The 17,317-nt window shown below is 39.3% G+C and overlaps 1 protein-coding gene across 1 annotated transcript; it reads left to right on the plus strand.

Moving 5' to 3' along the window:
- Positions 1–655: 655 nt before the first annotated feature.
- On the plus strand, positions 656–12,727 carry LOC117323907. Its single transcript, XM_033879432.1, has 3 exons — positions 656–861; positions 10,128–12,100; positions 12,176–12,727. Exon 2 carries the CDS (start codon positions 10,197–10,199, stop codon positions 11,853–11,855), a length of 1,659 nt encoding a protein of 552 aa, XP_033735323.1. The 5' UTR covers positions 656–861; positions 10,128–10,196; the 3' UTR covers positions 11,856–12,100; positions 12,176–12,727.
- Positions 12,728–17,317: the final 4,590 nt, after the last annotated feature.

The raw sequence follows: 17,317 nt of genomic DNA on the forward strand, positions 1-17,317 counted from the left end.
GGTACCTACATGTATTGGCCTTATATATTTATTCAATTCCTTTTGGATAATCAAAGAAGTTGTTCGGGTGATTTAACAAATATTACCTGTGTGATATGAAAACAGGTTGAGGTAATTTCTATTTTCAAACTTTTTAAGCGTCTTCCCAGGAACAAACAAGCCAGATAGGATTCTGAGCTTCTTGTTTTTTGAGAAGAATTGAATTTTCTCTTTGCAAACTTTGTAAGGCAATCTTTCAGTAGTTTACCAACCAATTATCAAAAAATAAAAAATTATCATAATGTTTTAACAGATTAAACCTATGTGACCTCTGAAATGGGCCAAGGTCTTTTCTTTTTGCAAACGACATTATCCCAGGATCCTAGTAGCCAAAAATACCACTACTTTTTGTTAGAGTTACTTCCCTTGTATTATTTCTCCCGTTAGTTTTAACATCGACTCGCAAAAGATAAAACGAGAACAAAGAAACATTCTCACACATTATCGGTGCTGTGTCACTATTAATAGAAATGACCAACAAGTCTTCCAATTATTCTGCCCTTTTCTGCCTGCTGTCCTTGCCACGAAGTAGGGCCTGGTCCATTTATAAATATCGAGTACCCGAGGTCAATAATATACAAGTAACTATATATAGGCTTTGTGTGCACAGCATATAAACTCAAATCATATGACCGTTTTCTCCCGATATGTAGAGATGTGTGATATGATTCCAACACACGTATTGCGTGCAAGCAATAATTATAGAAAGGCCTGACTTGGGTTTTCCCGTCATTATTGGTGACAGACCCCATGTGTATCGATGTGTGACCATCGACAAGTTCCTGGTGTTGGCAAACAGAAGATAATGATTCTGTAGGAAAGGTATGTAGCCTGTGTTTTTCTGAGATACGTAGTAATAGGTTTAATATGAATTATAATACACCTTAACACATTTTAGATTGTGTGTGATTTGGAAACGGAACGTACATGTCCCGTTGTCAAGGTAAACACATGATCTAGGAAGTATACTAGCATGTTAGACCCCTACTACTATCAAACGCACATTATACCAAGAATGATTTTGCCGGGTAATTGAAAGGTTATAATATCATTTTCTAAGTAAAACAAAAAATATTTGTGTAAATGATTAGCAGTATCTTGGATCTCGAGTATTAAATTGTAGGTTTGAATTTTATTGAATTATTGACACCGATGTCTTTTTATCAGTCGAGGCAAGTATGCAGTATACACCGTATGTAAACGGAACGTAGCTTGCTTCGTGATATAATACACATCGACACCCTATACAATGAAGTAGGGGCCTTTGAACGTACCTATCTTTAGTATCTTATATAGAGGTTCAAACAATGACTGTAACTAGATCGATTGTCGTAGTATTCAGTCGGTTACAAAATACACGGAATCAATGAATGACTGGTAAGAACAGGACCAGTACAGGTGTTCCGAACGTAACATTGTCACAAATATATCTGACTGACTGGCTTCTTCTGTTACACAAAACGTCGCCATTGATAAGTCAGCTGACAGTCGGAGATTATCGACGTGTAAACCGGCACGACGAATTACCCAAATCTACCCAAATCTACCCAAATCCACCCAAATCTACCCAAATCCACCCAAATCTACCCAAATCTACCATTATATTCCACACAAATCAATATATATTACATCAATAACGTATCAAAACGATGTTTTTGACATTTTTTAATAATTATTACGTACGGTCTTTGTCGATTGGTTTAAGAATCAAAATTAAGTAGGGGTTACCTCCCTTTTAAGAACTTTACTAAATACTATTGAACCTATAGATCTTGACCTCCGTACTTGGATGGACATCTATTGAAGCATACATAGATATAAAAAAAACTATTGTTTCTAGGTAGGTTGTGTAGAATGAAAAGAAGTAATTTAACCAGTAACATTTTTATTTTAAGATGTTTTTTGTATGAAACAAATGAATGTGTTCAAAATGGTTATATACCAGATATGTTAAAAAGTATCAATTATTTGTATTCTTAAAACTGTCACTAGATGATGGTACATTTCCTAACCAAGAATATTTGAAAAAATTGTTTCCTAACCAAGAATATTGGAAAAAAATTGTTTCCTAACCAAGAATATTGGAAAAAAATTGTTTATGTGTGCAATCGTATCTATTTCTGATATTTAATTTATTTCATTTTTGCATTAATTGTCAGAATATATGTTAGTTCACATTTTACTGGGAGGCTATATGGCTTATTCATTGGAAACAGATATACTAGAACAGTTCAATACAATATCTCATATAAAGTATATGCTTGACCTGTACGATGATCATCATATTCAAATCTAGTTCTTCAAAATAATCTATAATTTTTTTTCTAAAGGAAATCAAATGGAATTTTCAATAATTGGTTAAAGGTTTTGTTGTAAAAATAAATATCACTAGATTTTGCGTAAATTCGAGGCGTGCTTGGCACTTTTTTAAAAATATTGTTGGCCCTAATAAGGGCCGTTTGTGTTGGTCCTGAAAAGGACCGTTTTGGATGGCCCTGAAAAGGGCCGTTTGGTGTCTTCAGCAGCTGGCCAGTAATCTTCTTATTCTAGATGCGTACTTCTTCATTCCCGTATTGGTGTTTGGAGTATCTGTGGTGGCGAGATGGACTTTATCCGTGTGGTAATCTTGTGGGTATTTTATGTCTTTTAATGTGACGAAGTTGTTACCATATTTCTTCTGTAGAAGTTGGTTTATTCTTTTTCGTTGCCGGTCAAATGACATCTTTGTGAGGCCTGGACATTTCTTGGCGCTGGGCTCCCTCGTCAGAATTTCTGCAATGTATACATTTCGTATGCCAGACGCGATGAACTGGTCAATTAATTGAGCTATGTTGTTGAAGATCTCTTTGGGGGATGAATCTGCCGCTATTTCATTTCCTCCGATGTGGATGAATGCCGTGTCGACATTGCATTCTAATGCTCTCTGGAGTAATGCGCTGTCCATTCTATCGCTTCGTAGACCTCCTTTCCCGAAGAAGTGTGTACCTCCTGGTGTCTCTATGTCGTTGTTGCAGTATCGTCTCAATCGCTCGATGTAGCTGCTGCCGAAAAGAAGTGATGTCATGTTGAATTATTAACTAGCAATGGATACAGCGGTAAATAGGGGCTTCTGATATATACTGGTCTATGATCTTACGAAGCTCCGCCCTCTAATTAGATGGGCGTGGCTTGAACTGCAATTACACCAATCGCGGTGCGTCTGCGTAGCCCAAGACATTATGTAGGTGTCCCGCCCACGTTTATCAGTTTTTTAAGGATTTTTAATTATTATTCCGTAATTCGTGAACGTACAATTGCATTTTTTGATTTTGTAAAGTGTATTATATCAAATGATATTAGTTTCTGATAAAGAAAAGAACAATTGAGAATAGATTTATTTCGAATTTAAAACAATAGATAAATATTGAATTTAAAAGATTTTTTTTGCTAACAATACCCAACAGGACTGGGCGCAAATTCAAATTCACAACTTTTTAATGTCCTCTCCGTAATACAACTATACATATAACTGATCAATGTCCTCTCCGTAATACAATTATATATAACTTATCAATGTCCTCTCCGTAATACATATAACTTATCAATGTCCTCTCCGTAATACAACTATACATGTAACTGATCAATGTCCTCTCCGTAATACAATTCTACATATAACTTATCAATGTCCTCTCCGTAATACATAAAACTTATCAATGTCCTCTCCGTAATACAATTCTACATACAGTATACAAACTTAGCAATTTAATATACTCTCAAAACAATATATATAGCAAACATTAGACCAATATTAGAATACTCAGATAAAGTTTGGGATAACTGTACAAAAACGATTCTGATTTACTTGAATCTGTTCAACTAGAAGCTTTAAGGTTTATAAATTGTCAATTACGAAACAAAGCTAGTGATTTAAATTATTCAAATTACGATAAATGTATGGATAATTTGGTTGATGACTGTTCCTGTATATGGATGTTAATATTAAAAACGAAATTCATTTCTTCTTCCAATGTCCACTTTACTTTAATATTTGACATCACATCATAACAGTTTATAACCTACTGCCAGCTGATATATATAGACTCTTATTAGTTCTTATCTAAAAACGTTAACGCTTTCAAAATTATAAGTAATGTAATATTATTATGTCTATATACTCATTTAATATTTATATGAAAGTTATATCAATGGAAAATACATCATGAGTACGTAGTAGTATGAGAGTGAGTGAGAATGTGTTTTCTTTGTTTATATACATGTATATCAATTATTAACTTCTAATATTTTCCTACTTGATACTAATTTTGTAATACTCATATGTTCATTAAACTGGAAATCTATAGGAAAAGACTAATAAAGGCTGAGCCTGTTGTCCAATCCCCTTTGCCAACACCAATTGTATATTCTGAACTTGTAAGATTGAACAACATCACAAGAGGAAATAGAATAGGTAGTATGTTACAACCAGAACGAAATAGCAAATGAGTTCCATTATTTATTTAATTGAAGCGACCAACAAATATCATTTATCTAATGCATTTATATCGACATGAAAATTAATCTTTATTTTAAATATTCAAACTTTTGATTGCTGACTAATCTTATATATTCAATCAATAAAATTAAAAAAAAAAATTCAGTAAGAGATAGTAATGTAAACCTCTTGCACAAACAGCAAGTATATATGTTTGACTATCAATTTTCTTGTAAAAATTGATTATGATTTTAGTTGAGCGGCAAATGTAAGCTTCTGCTAAAGTTGAAAACAAATGGAAATGCGGTTGTTTTGTAATTCATGTCTTCTTTTCAAACATGGATGCATACTTATATATGCTATATTAAATTTATGTCAAACCAAGACGCTTTAGAAATATTATGCAAAACAGATAGCCTAACCGAACGAGTTCCTTTAGGTCCAAAGAATGACGTTTTTCTAGTATTGAATAATAGTAGAAACAATGACAAGAGACGTGCAGAATTCCCCGATGACTGTGGTGTATGGGGTTCTGACAAAGGCACAACGACCAACTCTCATTTCTTGTTAACAACCGAAAATGTCATGAGCACTGTTTACAAACGCGATGGTGTGTTTTGCACTAGGAAACAGGTTAAAGGTGCCATTTGTTTTGAACCCTGTGCACCACAGCCAGAGAGATCGATCACATTACATAGGTATTATACCACATTGAAAGGGGACCCTGACTATAAGCGACGAGTGACGACAGTTACAGACGCACCAGACGATTTGGCACATTTAAAAAGTAGGGCCCTAGTAGAATATTGTGGGGACAGAAAGTCAATGGGAAATCAACCACATGGGAATACGAAACGAATAGACGCAGACCCATACATAAGGACGGACCCAGAAGTTTTGGCAAAATGTGCTGTTCAGGCCCAAAAAAGTGGGGTTGAAATATGTTACAATTTAGCAAAAGATAACAGCATAGAGGGACCTAAATCGGCAAGACAGGTTAGAGATAAAATCTATCAAGAAAAGAAAAAGCAACAACCTACCAAGACTTTAGGCAACAACAACATAGCTGACGAGGTATTAACTTTGCTCAACAAATTAAAAACAGACCCTTGCGTTAGGAAATTAGATTTTGGGCCTGATCAGCACATCCTGCCAAACGTCATTGTATACACTGACGAACAACTGACAGACTTCCTGGCAAACTGTGTAGGTGAGGGGGGTAGTATAGTTGGCATTGATAGGACGTTTAATCTGGGGAAGTGTTTTGTGACGCCACTTACATACAAACATCAAGGGGTAGAACATCGTACGACAAACGAAAAGCCAATCATGTTAGGACCGCTTTATTTTCATTGGGATGGAGAGGAAGAGACTTATAGGACTTTTTTTAATCATATTAGGGGTAAGGTAGGAAAACAAAAACTGACGATAGGTACCGACGAAGAGAAAGCAATGACAAACGCACTGCATGACATCTTTCACGACGCAACCTTTTTGCTCTGCACCAAACACATTCAGGATAATTTAAGAAGATACCTTGAAAAAGCAGGAACCCCCTTTAAAGCAAGAAGTAACATCAACGACATCATCTTTGGCGAAAACGGAATTGTTTTCAGCAACAATGATGCGCAATATGAATCCAGATTGGATGATTTGGTCCCGTATTTAGATCAGAATTCGAAATTTAAAGCGTACTGGGAGAAATTTCTTGAAACGAAACTGAAAAAATATGTTATAGAGCCTATTCAAAACAAAAAAATCTCCCATCTTTGGACTAACAACAATGCAGAATCCATAAATAACAGACTGAAACAGGTTGTTGACTGGAAAGTACAGAAACTGCCCGAGCTCGTGGAGAAAATGGCACTGGTTTCAGAGATGCAAATGCTGGATCTCAGGCGTGCTCTGCACGGTACAGGCAATTTTAGGCTCACACATCAAACAAAATCTTTTCACGTCGCCCCACATATTTGGCAAGATAAAACATCTGAAGAAAAGTCAATTCATTTCCATAAATTTTTGGCAAGCAAGAAACGTTCCCAAATCAGCAGCTTTGTTATGGCCTCAAATGTTGAGTTTCAGTGTCCGAGGCCAAAACAATCTTGCGGCAAAAAGCCATGTCAACGCAAACGCGTGAAATCATCAAAAACCAGGACATAGAAAAATTGTTGAAACCAGACCATTTTCTTCATGGGCTAGTTCAGTATACTGACTTGACATTGACATTTTAATTACTTATAAATTTTGCATTTTTTTCATTTTAGTGGTAAATACAAATAAGTAGTCAATTTCAGACTCGTCACCTCGTCAGGTGCACTTTGCGTAAAGTGAGAACTGAAATATGTCTACTGTCAATGACAGTATTGTATTTGTACATTTTAGAGCGTGTATGTTTTTATATATATATATATGCATTGTATTTGTATCATTTTCTTCATGGGCTAGTTCAGTATACTGACTTGACATTGACATTTTAATTATTTATAAATTTTGCATTTTTTTCATTTTAGTGGTAAATACAAATAAGTAGTCAATTTCAGACTCGTCACCTCGTCAGGTGCACTTTGCTTAAAGTGAGAACTGAAATATGTCTACTGTCAATGACAGTATTATATTTGTACATTTTAGAGCGTGTATGTTTTTTTTATATATATATATATGCATTGTATTTGTATCTAACATGGTTTTTATATATGTGGAATAGATTATGAGATTTACTTTTTATACGTATATAAGCTATTGTGGTAGTGCATCCAAAACAATATCAGCTTATTCTAATGAAAGATATATATAGAGTCTGTAGAGAGTTTCTATCAAGAACATATTTCAGTTTCCTCAGTGTACCTAAACGTATGAAAGTTTCAATGTGGTCAACCAAGTCAAAACTAGAGGACAAGTATACACCAAGATGTTTATGAGATGTCACATTGGATACGACTGTATTGTTCATAAAAATTATTGAAATGTACCGATTAAATACATAGTAATTTTATGAATGTTGGTAAAAAATTATATGTGTATGTAACAATTGGATTTTAACATTTTTTAACATTCAACAGACGTTTATATTTACATGTAGGCTTTGCTTAGAATTATAGAAGACTTTTGTCTAAGAATTATTTCGTAGAAATCTACTATTTTTATACATCGACTTCACGAATTGCTTGTTATATAATCAATATTCTACGTAATAAATTGTCTTTAAATTAACCAGGTCTTTGTTGTTCCTTGACATTATATGCATAAGGGGAGATAACCGCTACTGAAGTTAGAGTGTTTGTGTACATTATATCGATTCATGGTGCTTTACGCGACAATGATGCACTAAAAATTGATTTAACAAGTTCACGTTCCCAAATTATCAGCTGTAAGTATGATTTTGTTTGATTTACATAGTAGATTAAGGTAGATTTGGGTGGATTTGGGTAGATTTGGGTAGATTTGGGTGGATTTGGGTAGATTTGGGTAGATTTGGGTAGATTTGGGTGGATTTGGGTAGATTTGGGTAGATTTGGGTAATTCGTCGCGCCCGTGTAAACAACCCATAACCCTAACTCATAATCGATAGAACGAGGACTAAACACGAGGAGCTCACACGAATCAATCAAAGGAGATAAGACCCGGGACAGTATTAACCATAACAATCCTGATTGTGCTCAGAATGCTGTTTGTGATTAACCGGATATCTGTATTGATAATTAAATTTAATAAAATAATGATTGAAGGAAATTCCGAAAGCCTGAAATGTGATATGATATTCGGTTTTTTTTCTTCATTGATTTTTTTTCAAAGCTTTTAATTTCCCCCCAAATTTATAACAATGCAAATACATGGTACATACACATCGTAACTATCACACATTTTTACCTCTCGATTATTTCCTGGTATAATTAATTATGTTATGTAAAGTTAAACTTCAGCTAAATCTAAATTATGTCCCAGAGTATAGAATGATGGAAGTAAGACGATGGGGGGGGGGGGGGGTTGAGAAACAGACGCTATATAGATGTGTCGGAAGTTATATGAAAATTCGGAAGTTATATATGTCCATATTTGGGTTTAAGCAATATTAATAAGATTTCCCATTTTTTCACTCAGTATTTATTTTCAATACAAACAAGTGATTCACTTTTATTATTTTAACAGCAATATATCTCTGAGTATAATATGTATCTGACAAGATATTTGTAAACATCTCGTTTTATAAATATATTGTTATATAATTTAAGATATGACATTATCTACCGTACTATTGATACTGTTTTGATTGATGAAACCGAAAATGAAGGTTTCCTTGTTAAAACGAAATGGATTAAAAATGCATCAAAAAGGAACTGCAAATTTTGTAGAAAGTCTTGTCTTCGGAAAGACTAAAAGTGAGAAGTTAGTTTCAATGTTTTTTTCTCTCTCTTTTTAATCGCTATTTCAAGATTTAAGTGAGTTTCTATATGAAGTGGGGTTGAGCACAGATTTCCATTAATTAGAGTATGAGAATGGTTTTGTGAATTCAAACTCTGGGGTTCCTGATGAAACACTACGCGTCATCTGTTACGACAATGACTCTGGATTGATGTCAAGTCCAAGAAACGCCAAAATGTGAACTACGGTAGTGACAACGAAGGCACCAAGTGACACCAAACGGTGTCGGAGAATTCCACGTTTTCATGTAGTGCGCTCTGGCCCGACACTAGCTATGGTGTCAGGCCAGAGGAAACTCGGGGCTACGAAGGCACTTGCATAATTCATAACCTACAGGGAAACGGAACATTTCCAAATATGATCATGATGTCGGTCGAAATTCTTCCGCATTCTTTTTAAACCCCTTTCATAAACATAAGCCTTCATAAACCTTCCTCGCAGTCTTCACGAACCTACAGCTCTCGAAATCTCGAGTTAAAGTTAAAGGCGGATATGGATGTCAGTAGTGTCCATTGTTGAATTCCAGGAGTTTAAGATACGACCGTTTAGGTCAGTAAAATAAGTGGCTATAAAGTAGTAGGCTGGAGATTTAACCGTGTTTCTCATTGACCTTAATCCGCGGTTTGTATGATCATTTCAACATTTTCCACCATCTCTTTTCTACAATTTGTCGGTGCATGTAAGCATATTGTGTGTTTCCTTAGCACCATCATTTAAAAATGTAAATAAAGGTTGGTATATCATAATCAAATCATACACTGGTTGTGATATTACTGTCATTAATGTCTGTTGAAGGTGACAGAGTAGTTGCCGAAACGTCACGCTCAAATCATACACTGGTTGTGATATTACTGTCATTAATGTCTGTTGAAGGTGACAGAGTAGTTGCCGAAACGTCACGCTCAAATCATACACTGGTTGTGATATTACTGTCATTAATGTCTGTTGAAGGTGACAGAGTAGTTGCCGAAACGTCACGCTCAAATCATACACTGGTTGTGATATGTATTAAAGTACTGGTCATGTTGGATGTAAACTTCGTTTGTTGGAAAAATAATGTATAGAGTGTAAATAATTACTTCTATTCAGGAGAAATTTTAGCAAGGAGAAATCAGTACACACACATAGTAGACTTTATATAAAAAATGACAACATTATTTAACTTAATTATCGATATTTACATCATTACATTTTTCAGGCAATATCACAAAGGAAGGCTGTTTGAAAGGCGAGGAGGGTGATTGAGTACGAGAAATAAAGGGCCAAAATGACCGGGCATAATGGCGTTGAGAGGTACAAAATGTATGGTGGTACCGGAAGGAGACATGTCGGTTCACATCGACAAATAGATATCAGTGATATGAGTCCCGTGTTACCACACCAGTCGTCCCACACAAGCCATGGAGGCGGATCCAGAAACCACAGCAGGGAGAATTCCCAGCCAACAGGTGGAAATTCCAAACGAACTAATTTGGGAAACGATACCTTTTTCAAGACGGATCCCAAGCTGAAGAAGGCTTCCGAAACATATAAAATCCCCATGGATTCGATTCAGGGGAGACGAACGTCGTACATACCCAGCCAAGGTGCGAAATCTCGCTACGGGAACCACAGAGCAGGTTCTGCCAGCAAAACTGTCCCGCTTAAGGATGGCGGTCTGGAGGCAAAGTATGTTGACATGGGAAGGAAACAGACAGGTGCCCTTCGATCTGTAAATTCTCATCCAGTACAGTCATCCAAATCAAGCATAGGTGGCACACAAAGAAAACAAACGAGGGATGTGGCAATGTATTCAAGTGGAATTTCCACACAGGGAAAGTGGGGAAAAGACTTGTTTCCAAAGACAGCTCAGGAAACGGAGGGCCTTCCTGCAGTACAGAGCAAACACCAGCCTCACTTAACATCGCGAAACAACTCGATAAAGCCTCGACAAAGCCTACACATGCCCGCTGGCTCTAAGCTAGACCTGGGCAGACATGGTGGCCATCTGGATAGTACACATACCGACTCTAATCAACATGGATTCTCGCACGACAAGCGTCCATCTTCGGCACACCATTCATCACACTCAAGTACTAACCATTCACCTCGACACAGTCAGAAAACTTCGACACCTCCGGGCTCTAGGCAAGCTATGCCCATCAAAAATAATGTTGATGATATGAAGATAATGCTTGATGGGGGCGCAAGCAAATCTATCGGCTTGAAAGATACACCGCGTCTTTTACAAAGACACCAGGCAGCTCACCCAAGCAACAGTCTGCCAATACAAATCCATCAGGCAGCTCATCCAAGCAACAGTCTGCCAATACAAATCCATCAGGCAGCTCATCCAAGCAACAGTCTGCCAGTGCAAATCCATCAGGCAGCTCATCCAAGCAACAGTCTGACAAGACAACCTGGCTCTAAGCAGGGTATGCTTGATGGTACCGAAGGTAAATCTAATGACTCACAGCAACATTCAGTTACGAATAGGCAAGCCAACCTCCGTTTCCATCAGGCAGCTCACCCGAGCAACAGTTTGCCAAGACACAGCCAGAACCACACCAGTCTAGTTGGCTCCAAGCCGGATTTGGAAGTACTTACACAGAACAATGATTCTGACAAAAGAACAAAGAATGATGGCACCAGGAGTGATCTTATATTTGAAGATTCCAACAGCTTTAGTTTTTTAGAAATACCACATCAAGCTTCGCATACAAGTAACAGTTCGTCTCGACGCAACCCAGTCGAAAGTCAGCAAATTACAATAACACCACTTGACCCTAAATCGGGCATTGTCTTAAATACTGGGAACAATAATAACAGTCTTGGGGGAAATGGTGATAAGGGAACTAAACTTATCGACACTAATTTACAATTCCACAACATGCAACATCAAGCATTCCACGTAAGTAACATTACTCCGCGCCATAATCCAGCATAAAACCAGAGCTCTGTCGTCACTACCATCGTCGTCGTTTGAGTCCTAAAATTGGCCCAGTTCGATAAAATATCAAACTATAACAAAAATATGTTTATAGTATCGTTTACCATGGATCGACTACAATGGCTACAAGGACATTCAGCGAGAAGAAAACAGCATCATGTTTTAATAATTCAAGAGAGACCCATAAACAACAGATTGACGTGCTTTGTGAGACGCAACAAGGGGAGGTGTGTATGGGGGAGGTGTGTATGGGGGAGGTGTGTATGGGGGAGGTGTGTATGGGGGAGGGGTGTATGGGGGAGGGGTGTATGGGGGAGGGGTGTGATATAGGAGAATAGTGGGTAATGGGAGTCTTGATGTCCATTGCATTTCACCTTAGAATGTATTTTTTGAACATTGATTAATACACGATATTTATACGTTCTTCAACAACATTTTCTTTTTCACTGGACCTTCAGCCAGACACACTTTGTGTGGAACAAGAGATCACATTTCTAATGGTGTTTGGGATGTTTTAACGCCGGTGTGCTCCGTCTAACACTGTAGTGCTAGAACAGAAAGTAGACAGTACACTAAAGTATCCATGAGGACTATGGGACTATATCAAGATATAAAGCATTTCACAGGTGCTTGACTGGACTGGTCCATCAATACTGGATGTGTGGGTCTGGTGGATATCGGTCAATCCAAGCACCTGGTTATTTTTGTTATCGTTCTGTTTCTCTTATATACATTATCTGTTTACTTTTTACATACAGGGTAAATAATAATCTATTTTTATTGTTGACATTATGTTGTAGATCGGAAGTCTAAGTATAATTAAGTGTTAATGTCATTTTTCCTACTCATTCATTGAACATTCGTTAGAACTGGGGAGGGGGGGGGGGGGGGGGGGGGGGGGAGGGAGATTGACATGCCACAGTTTGACTTTATTATACATGTATATCCCATCAGTGATAACGTGTCTCTATTTATTTATAGCCATCTAATTACTATTGTTATTATAAATGTGCTTGACATTTTTTCAGGTTGATAAAATCATGTATTAACCGAAATCAAAAGGCCATAATAACTTTATTACATAATGACTGTTTTGATATTTCTTAATAATCGTGCAATAAATACTAGTATCACTTGTACATGTAATGATAGGGACTGATTTGTTAAGAATTTGTAAATAATTAATTACATCTTTTATACACCACACAATCAAACATAATTAAATACACCAGTTCTTACGATGATTTAATAAAAACAACAAACAAAGCTATTGTTGCTTGTCATGTTTCAATTGCAAGATATTTGATACTGTTGAACATACAAAAGGGAAGTAATTCATAGTTAAATATATTTTGAAAATCACCCAGTTTACCACTTTTTTGCACTGCCGGTCATATCGGAAATCACGTGATACTATTTTAGTCAATCAGAAAGTGCGAAAAATATAATTTATAATGAATACTCATCAATCTATATCAACTAGTGTGACGTGTAGCGGTTAGTTATTATATTTTTCAATGAAGGGTCAATAACCTATCGACTACGATATACTATTTTTGTACTGTTAGAAAATAAAGATTGCATTCATGACAACTTACTCATTTTACGTCATAGTTGCATCAGAACACCAAAGATCACGCTCAACGTTTACTCTGATAGTGTTTTTAACACGTGTCATTTTTCAACATTTTAGGATTCATACATCATAGTTTCAATTGTTAGAATATTTTTGTCAATCTTATGAACTTTTTGTTAAATTTATTGGTAATATGCATAATGACCAGCGAGTTTGGTAGGTAGGGGCTATCTGAATCTAATCCTGACCCTATCACCTACCCGCTGGGTGGGTGTGGTAGATAGGGAGTGTCCCAATCACCTACTCGCTGGGTGGGTTTGGTAGGTAGGGACTGTCCCAATCACATACCCACTGGGTGGGTTTGGTAGGTAGGGACTGTCCCAATCACATACTCGCTGGGTGGGTTTGGTAGGTAGGGACTGTCCCAATCACATACTCGCTGGGTGGGTGTGGTAGGTAGGGACTGTCCCAATCACATACTCGCTGGGTGGGTGTGGTAGGTAGGGAATGTTCCAATCACCTACTTGCTGGGTGGGTTTGGTAGGTAGGGGCTGTCCCAAATCACCTACCCACTGGGTGGGTTTCGTAAGTAGGGCCTGTCCCAATCACCTACTCGCTGGTTGGGTTTGGTAGGTAGGGACTGTCCCAATCACCTACTCGCTGGGTGGGTGTGGTAGGTAGGGACTGTCCCAATCACCTACTCGCTGGGTGGGTTTGGTAGGTATGGACTTTCCCAATCACCTACTCGCTGGGTGGGTGTGGTAGGTATGGACTGTCCCAATCACCTACCCGCTGGGTGGGTGTGGTAGGTAGGGGCTGTCCGAATCACCTACTCGCTGGGCGAGTTTGGTAGGTAGGGGCTGTCCCAATCACCTACTCGCTGGTTGGGTTTGGTAGGTAGGGGCTGTCCCAATCACCAATTCGCTGGGTGGGTTTGGTAGATAGGGACTGTCCCAATCACCAATTCGCTGGGTGGGTTTAGTAAGTAGGGCCTGTCCCAATCACCTACTCGCTGGGTAGGTTTGGTAGGTAGGGACTGTCCCAATCACCTACTCGCTGGGTGGGTTTGGTAGGTAGGGACTGTCCTAATCACCTACTCGCTGGGTGGGTTTGATAAGTAGGGAATGTCCCAATCACCTACTCGCTGGGTGGGTTTGGTAGGTAGGGGCTGTCCCAATCACCTACTCGCTGGGTGGGTGTGGGAGGTAGGGACTGTCCCAATCACATACCCGCTGGGTGGGTTTGGTAGGTAGAGATTGTCCCAATCACCTACTCGCTGAGTGGGTGTGGTAGGTAGGGACTGTCCTAATCACCTACTCGCTGGGTGGGTTTGGTAGGTAGGGGCTGTCCCAATCACCTACTCGCTGGGTGGGTTTGGTAGGTAGGGGCTGTCCCAATCACCTACATGCTCGGTGGGTTTGGTAGGTAGGGATTGTCCCAATCACCTACATGCTCGGTGGGTTTGGTAGGTAGGGACTGTCCTAATCACCTACTCGCTGGGTGGGTTTGGTAGGTAGGGGCTGTCCCAATCACCTACTCGCTGGGTAGGTTTGGTAGGTAGAGATTGTCCCAATCACCTACTCGCTGGGTGGGTTTGGTAGGTAGGGACTGTCCTAATCACCTACTCGCTGGGTGGGTTTGGTAGGTAGGGACTGTCCCAATCACCTACTCGCTGGGTGGGTGTGGTAGGTAGGGACTGTCCCAATCACCTACTCGCTGGGTGGGTGTGGTAGGTAGGGACTGTCCCAATTACATACCCGCTGGGTGGGTGTGGTAGGTAGGGGCTGTCCGAATCACCTACTCGCTGGGTGGGTGTGGTAGGTAGGGCCTGTCCCAATCACCTAATTGCTGGGTGGGTTTAGTAAGTAGGGACTGTCCCAATCACCTACTCGCTGGGTGGGTTTGGTAGGTAGGGACTGTCCCAATCACCTACTCGCTGGGTAGGTTTGGTAGGTAGGGACTGTCCCAATCACCTACTAGCTGGGTGGGTGTGGTAGGTAGGGACTGTCCTAATCACCTACTGGCTGGTTGGGTGTGGTAGGTAGGGACTGTCCCAATCACCTAATTGCTGGGTGGGTTTAGGAAGTAGGGCCTGTCCCAATCACCTACTCGCTGGGTGGGTTTGGTAGGTAGGGACTGTCCCAATCACCTACTCGCTGGGTAGGTTTGGTAGGTAGGGCCTGACCCTATCACCTACCCGCTGGGTGGGTTTGGTAGGTAGGGACTGTCCCAATCACCTACTCGCTGGGTAGGTTTGGTAGGTAGGGACTGTCCCAATCACCTACTAGCTGGGTGGGTTTGGTAGGTAGGGACTGTCCCAATCACTTACTCGCTGGTTGGGTTTGGTAGGTAGGGGCTGTCCCAATCACATACTCGCTGGGTGGGTTTAGTAAGTAGGGACTGTCCCAATCACCTACTCGCTGGGTGGGTGTGGTAGGTAGGGGCTGTCCCAATCACCTACTCGCTGGGTGGGTTTGGTAGGTAGGGACTGTCCCAATCACCTACTCGCTGGTTGGGTTTGGTAGGTAGGGATTGTCCCAATCACCAACTTGCTGGGTGGGTTTAGTAAGTAGGGACTGTCCCAATCACCAACTCGCTGGGTGGGTTTGGTAGGTAGGGACTGTCCCAATCACCAACTCGCTGGGTGAGTTTGGTAGGTAGGGACTGTACCAATCACCTACTCGCTGGGTGGGTTTAGTAAGTAGGGGCTGTCCCAATCACCTACTCGCTGGGTGGGTGTGGTAGGTAGGGACTGTCCCAATCACCTACTCGCTGGGTGGGTTTAGTAAGTAGGGACTGTCCTAATCACCTACTGGCTGGGTGGGTTTAGTAAGTAGGGAATGTCCCAATCACCTACTCGCTGGGTGGGTTTAGTAAGTAGGGAATGTCCCAATCACCTACTCGCTGGGTGGGTTTAGTAAGTAGGGAATGTCCCAATCACCTACTCGCTGGGTGGGTTTAGTAAGTAGGGCCTGTCCCAATCACCTACTCGCTGGGTGGGTTTAGTAAGTAGGGCCTGTCCCAATCACCTACTCACTTTGACGGGTGACGGCTTTATTTTTGTTTTTGTTAGGATGACTGATTCATGTTTTTTTCATGAATATAATACATCCTTAATTACGAAAATGACTTATTTTGTACTACATATACATGGAGATTTGGACACGTTAATTACTGGCTAACTGGCGAGATGGCATACATGTTTGTTGCGTACAATTTTAAGGTTACCAAAAAATCTTGCCCACACCCCCACTTTCTAACGACAGGTAAAATGGTATAATGATACTTTGTTTTTGAAATGTTAGTGTGTGGGATCAGTATCTAGCCTTATTTTAAATAACTGAAAATGCCAAAGTAAGGAGGAATTGTCTGTGTCTAAGCTATCCAATGCTAAAGGAGGAGTTGTCTGTGTCTAAGCTATCCAATGCTAAAGGAGGAATTGTCTGTGTCTAAGCTATCCAATGCTAAAGGAGGAATTGTCTGCGACTAACCTATCCAATGTTAAAGGAGAAATTGTCTGTGACTAACCTATCCAATGCTGAAGAGCTGATTAGCAGTACTACCTTTGTCAATGTCACAATGGTCAAATAAATACAACCAAAACATTTTACAAGTTACTGCTTTACAATGGTTTTAGATTTTGATTGTGTAACTGATGTTATCACGAAACATGTTAGTATTACAAATTATTACGATCCTCCTGAATGGTGTTACGATCTCGATGTGAAACATGTTGTTTCTAAATAAAGCATTAGTTCTAATGATGTTTTTGTTTTGTTTTAATGAGAATATGTGTGGGACCCACGTGACCTTCAGTACTGGCCAAATGAAATGTCGACAGCTGCTTGAGATATGCTTTTTATTAGAAATGTGTACTAGCCCC

This window comes from Pecten maximus, chromosome 3, assembly GCF_902652985.1.
Source record: "Pecten maximus chromosome 3, xPecMax1.1, whole genome shotgun sequence".
Taxonomy (NCBI): domain Eukaryota; kingdom Metazoa; phylum Mollusca; class Bivalvia; order Pectinida; family Pectinidae; genus Pecten; species Pecten maximus.

Excerpts from the sequence above, each read along its gene's own strand:
- LOC117323907 (XM_033879432.1), top strand. The coding sequence starts at position 10,197 with ATGACCGGGCATAATGGCGTTGAGAGGTACAAAATGTATGGTGGTACC.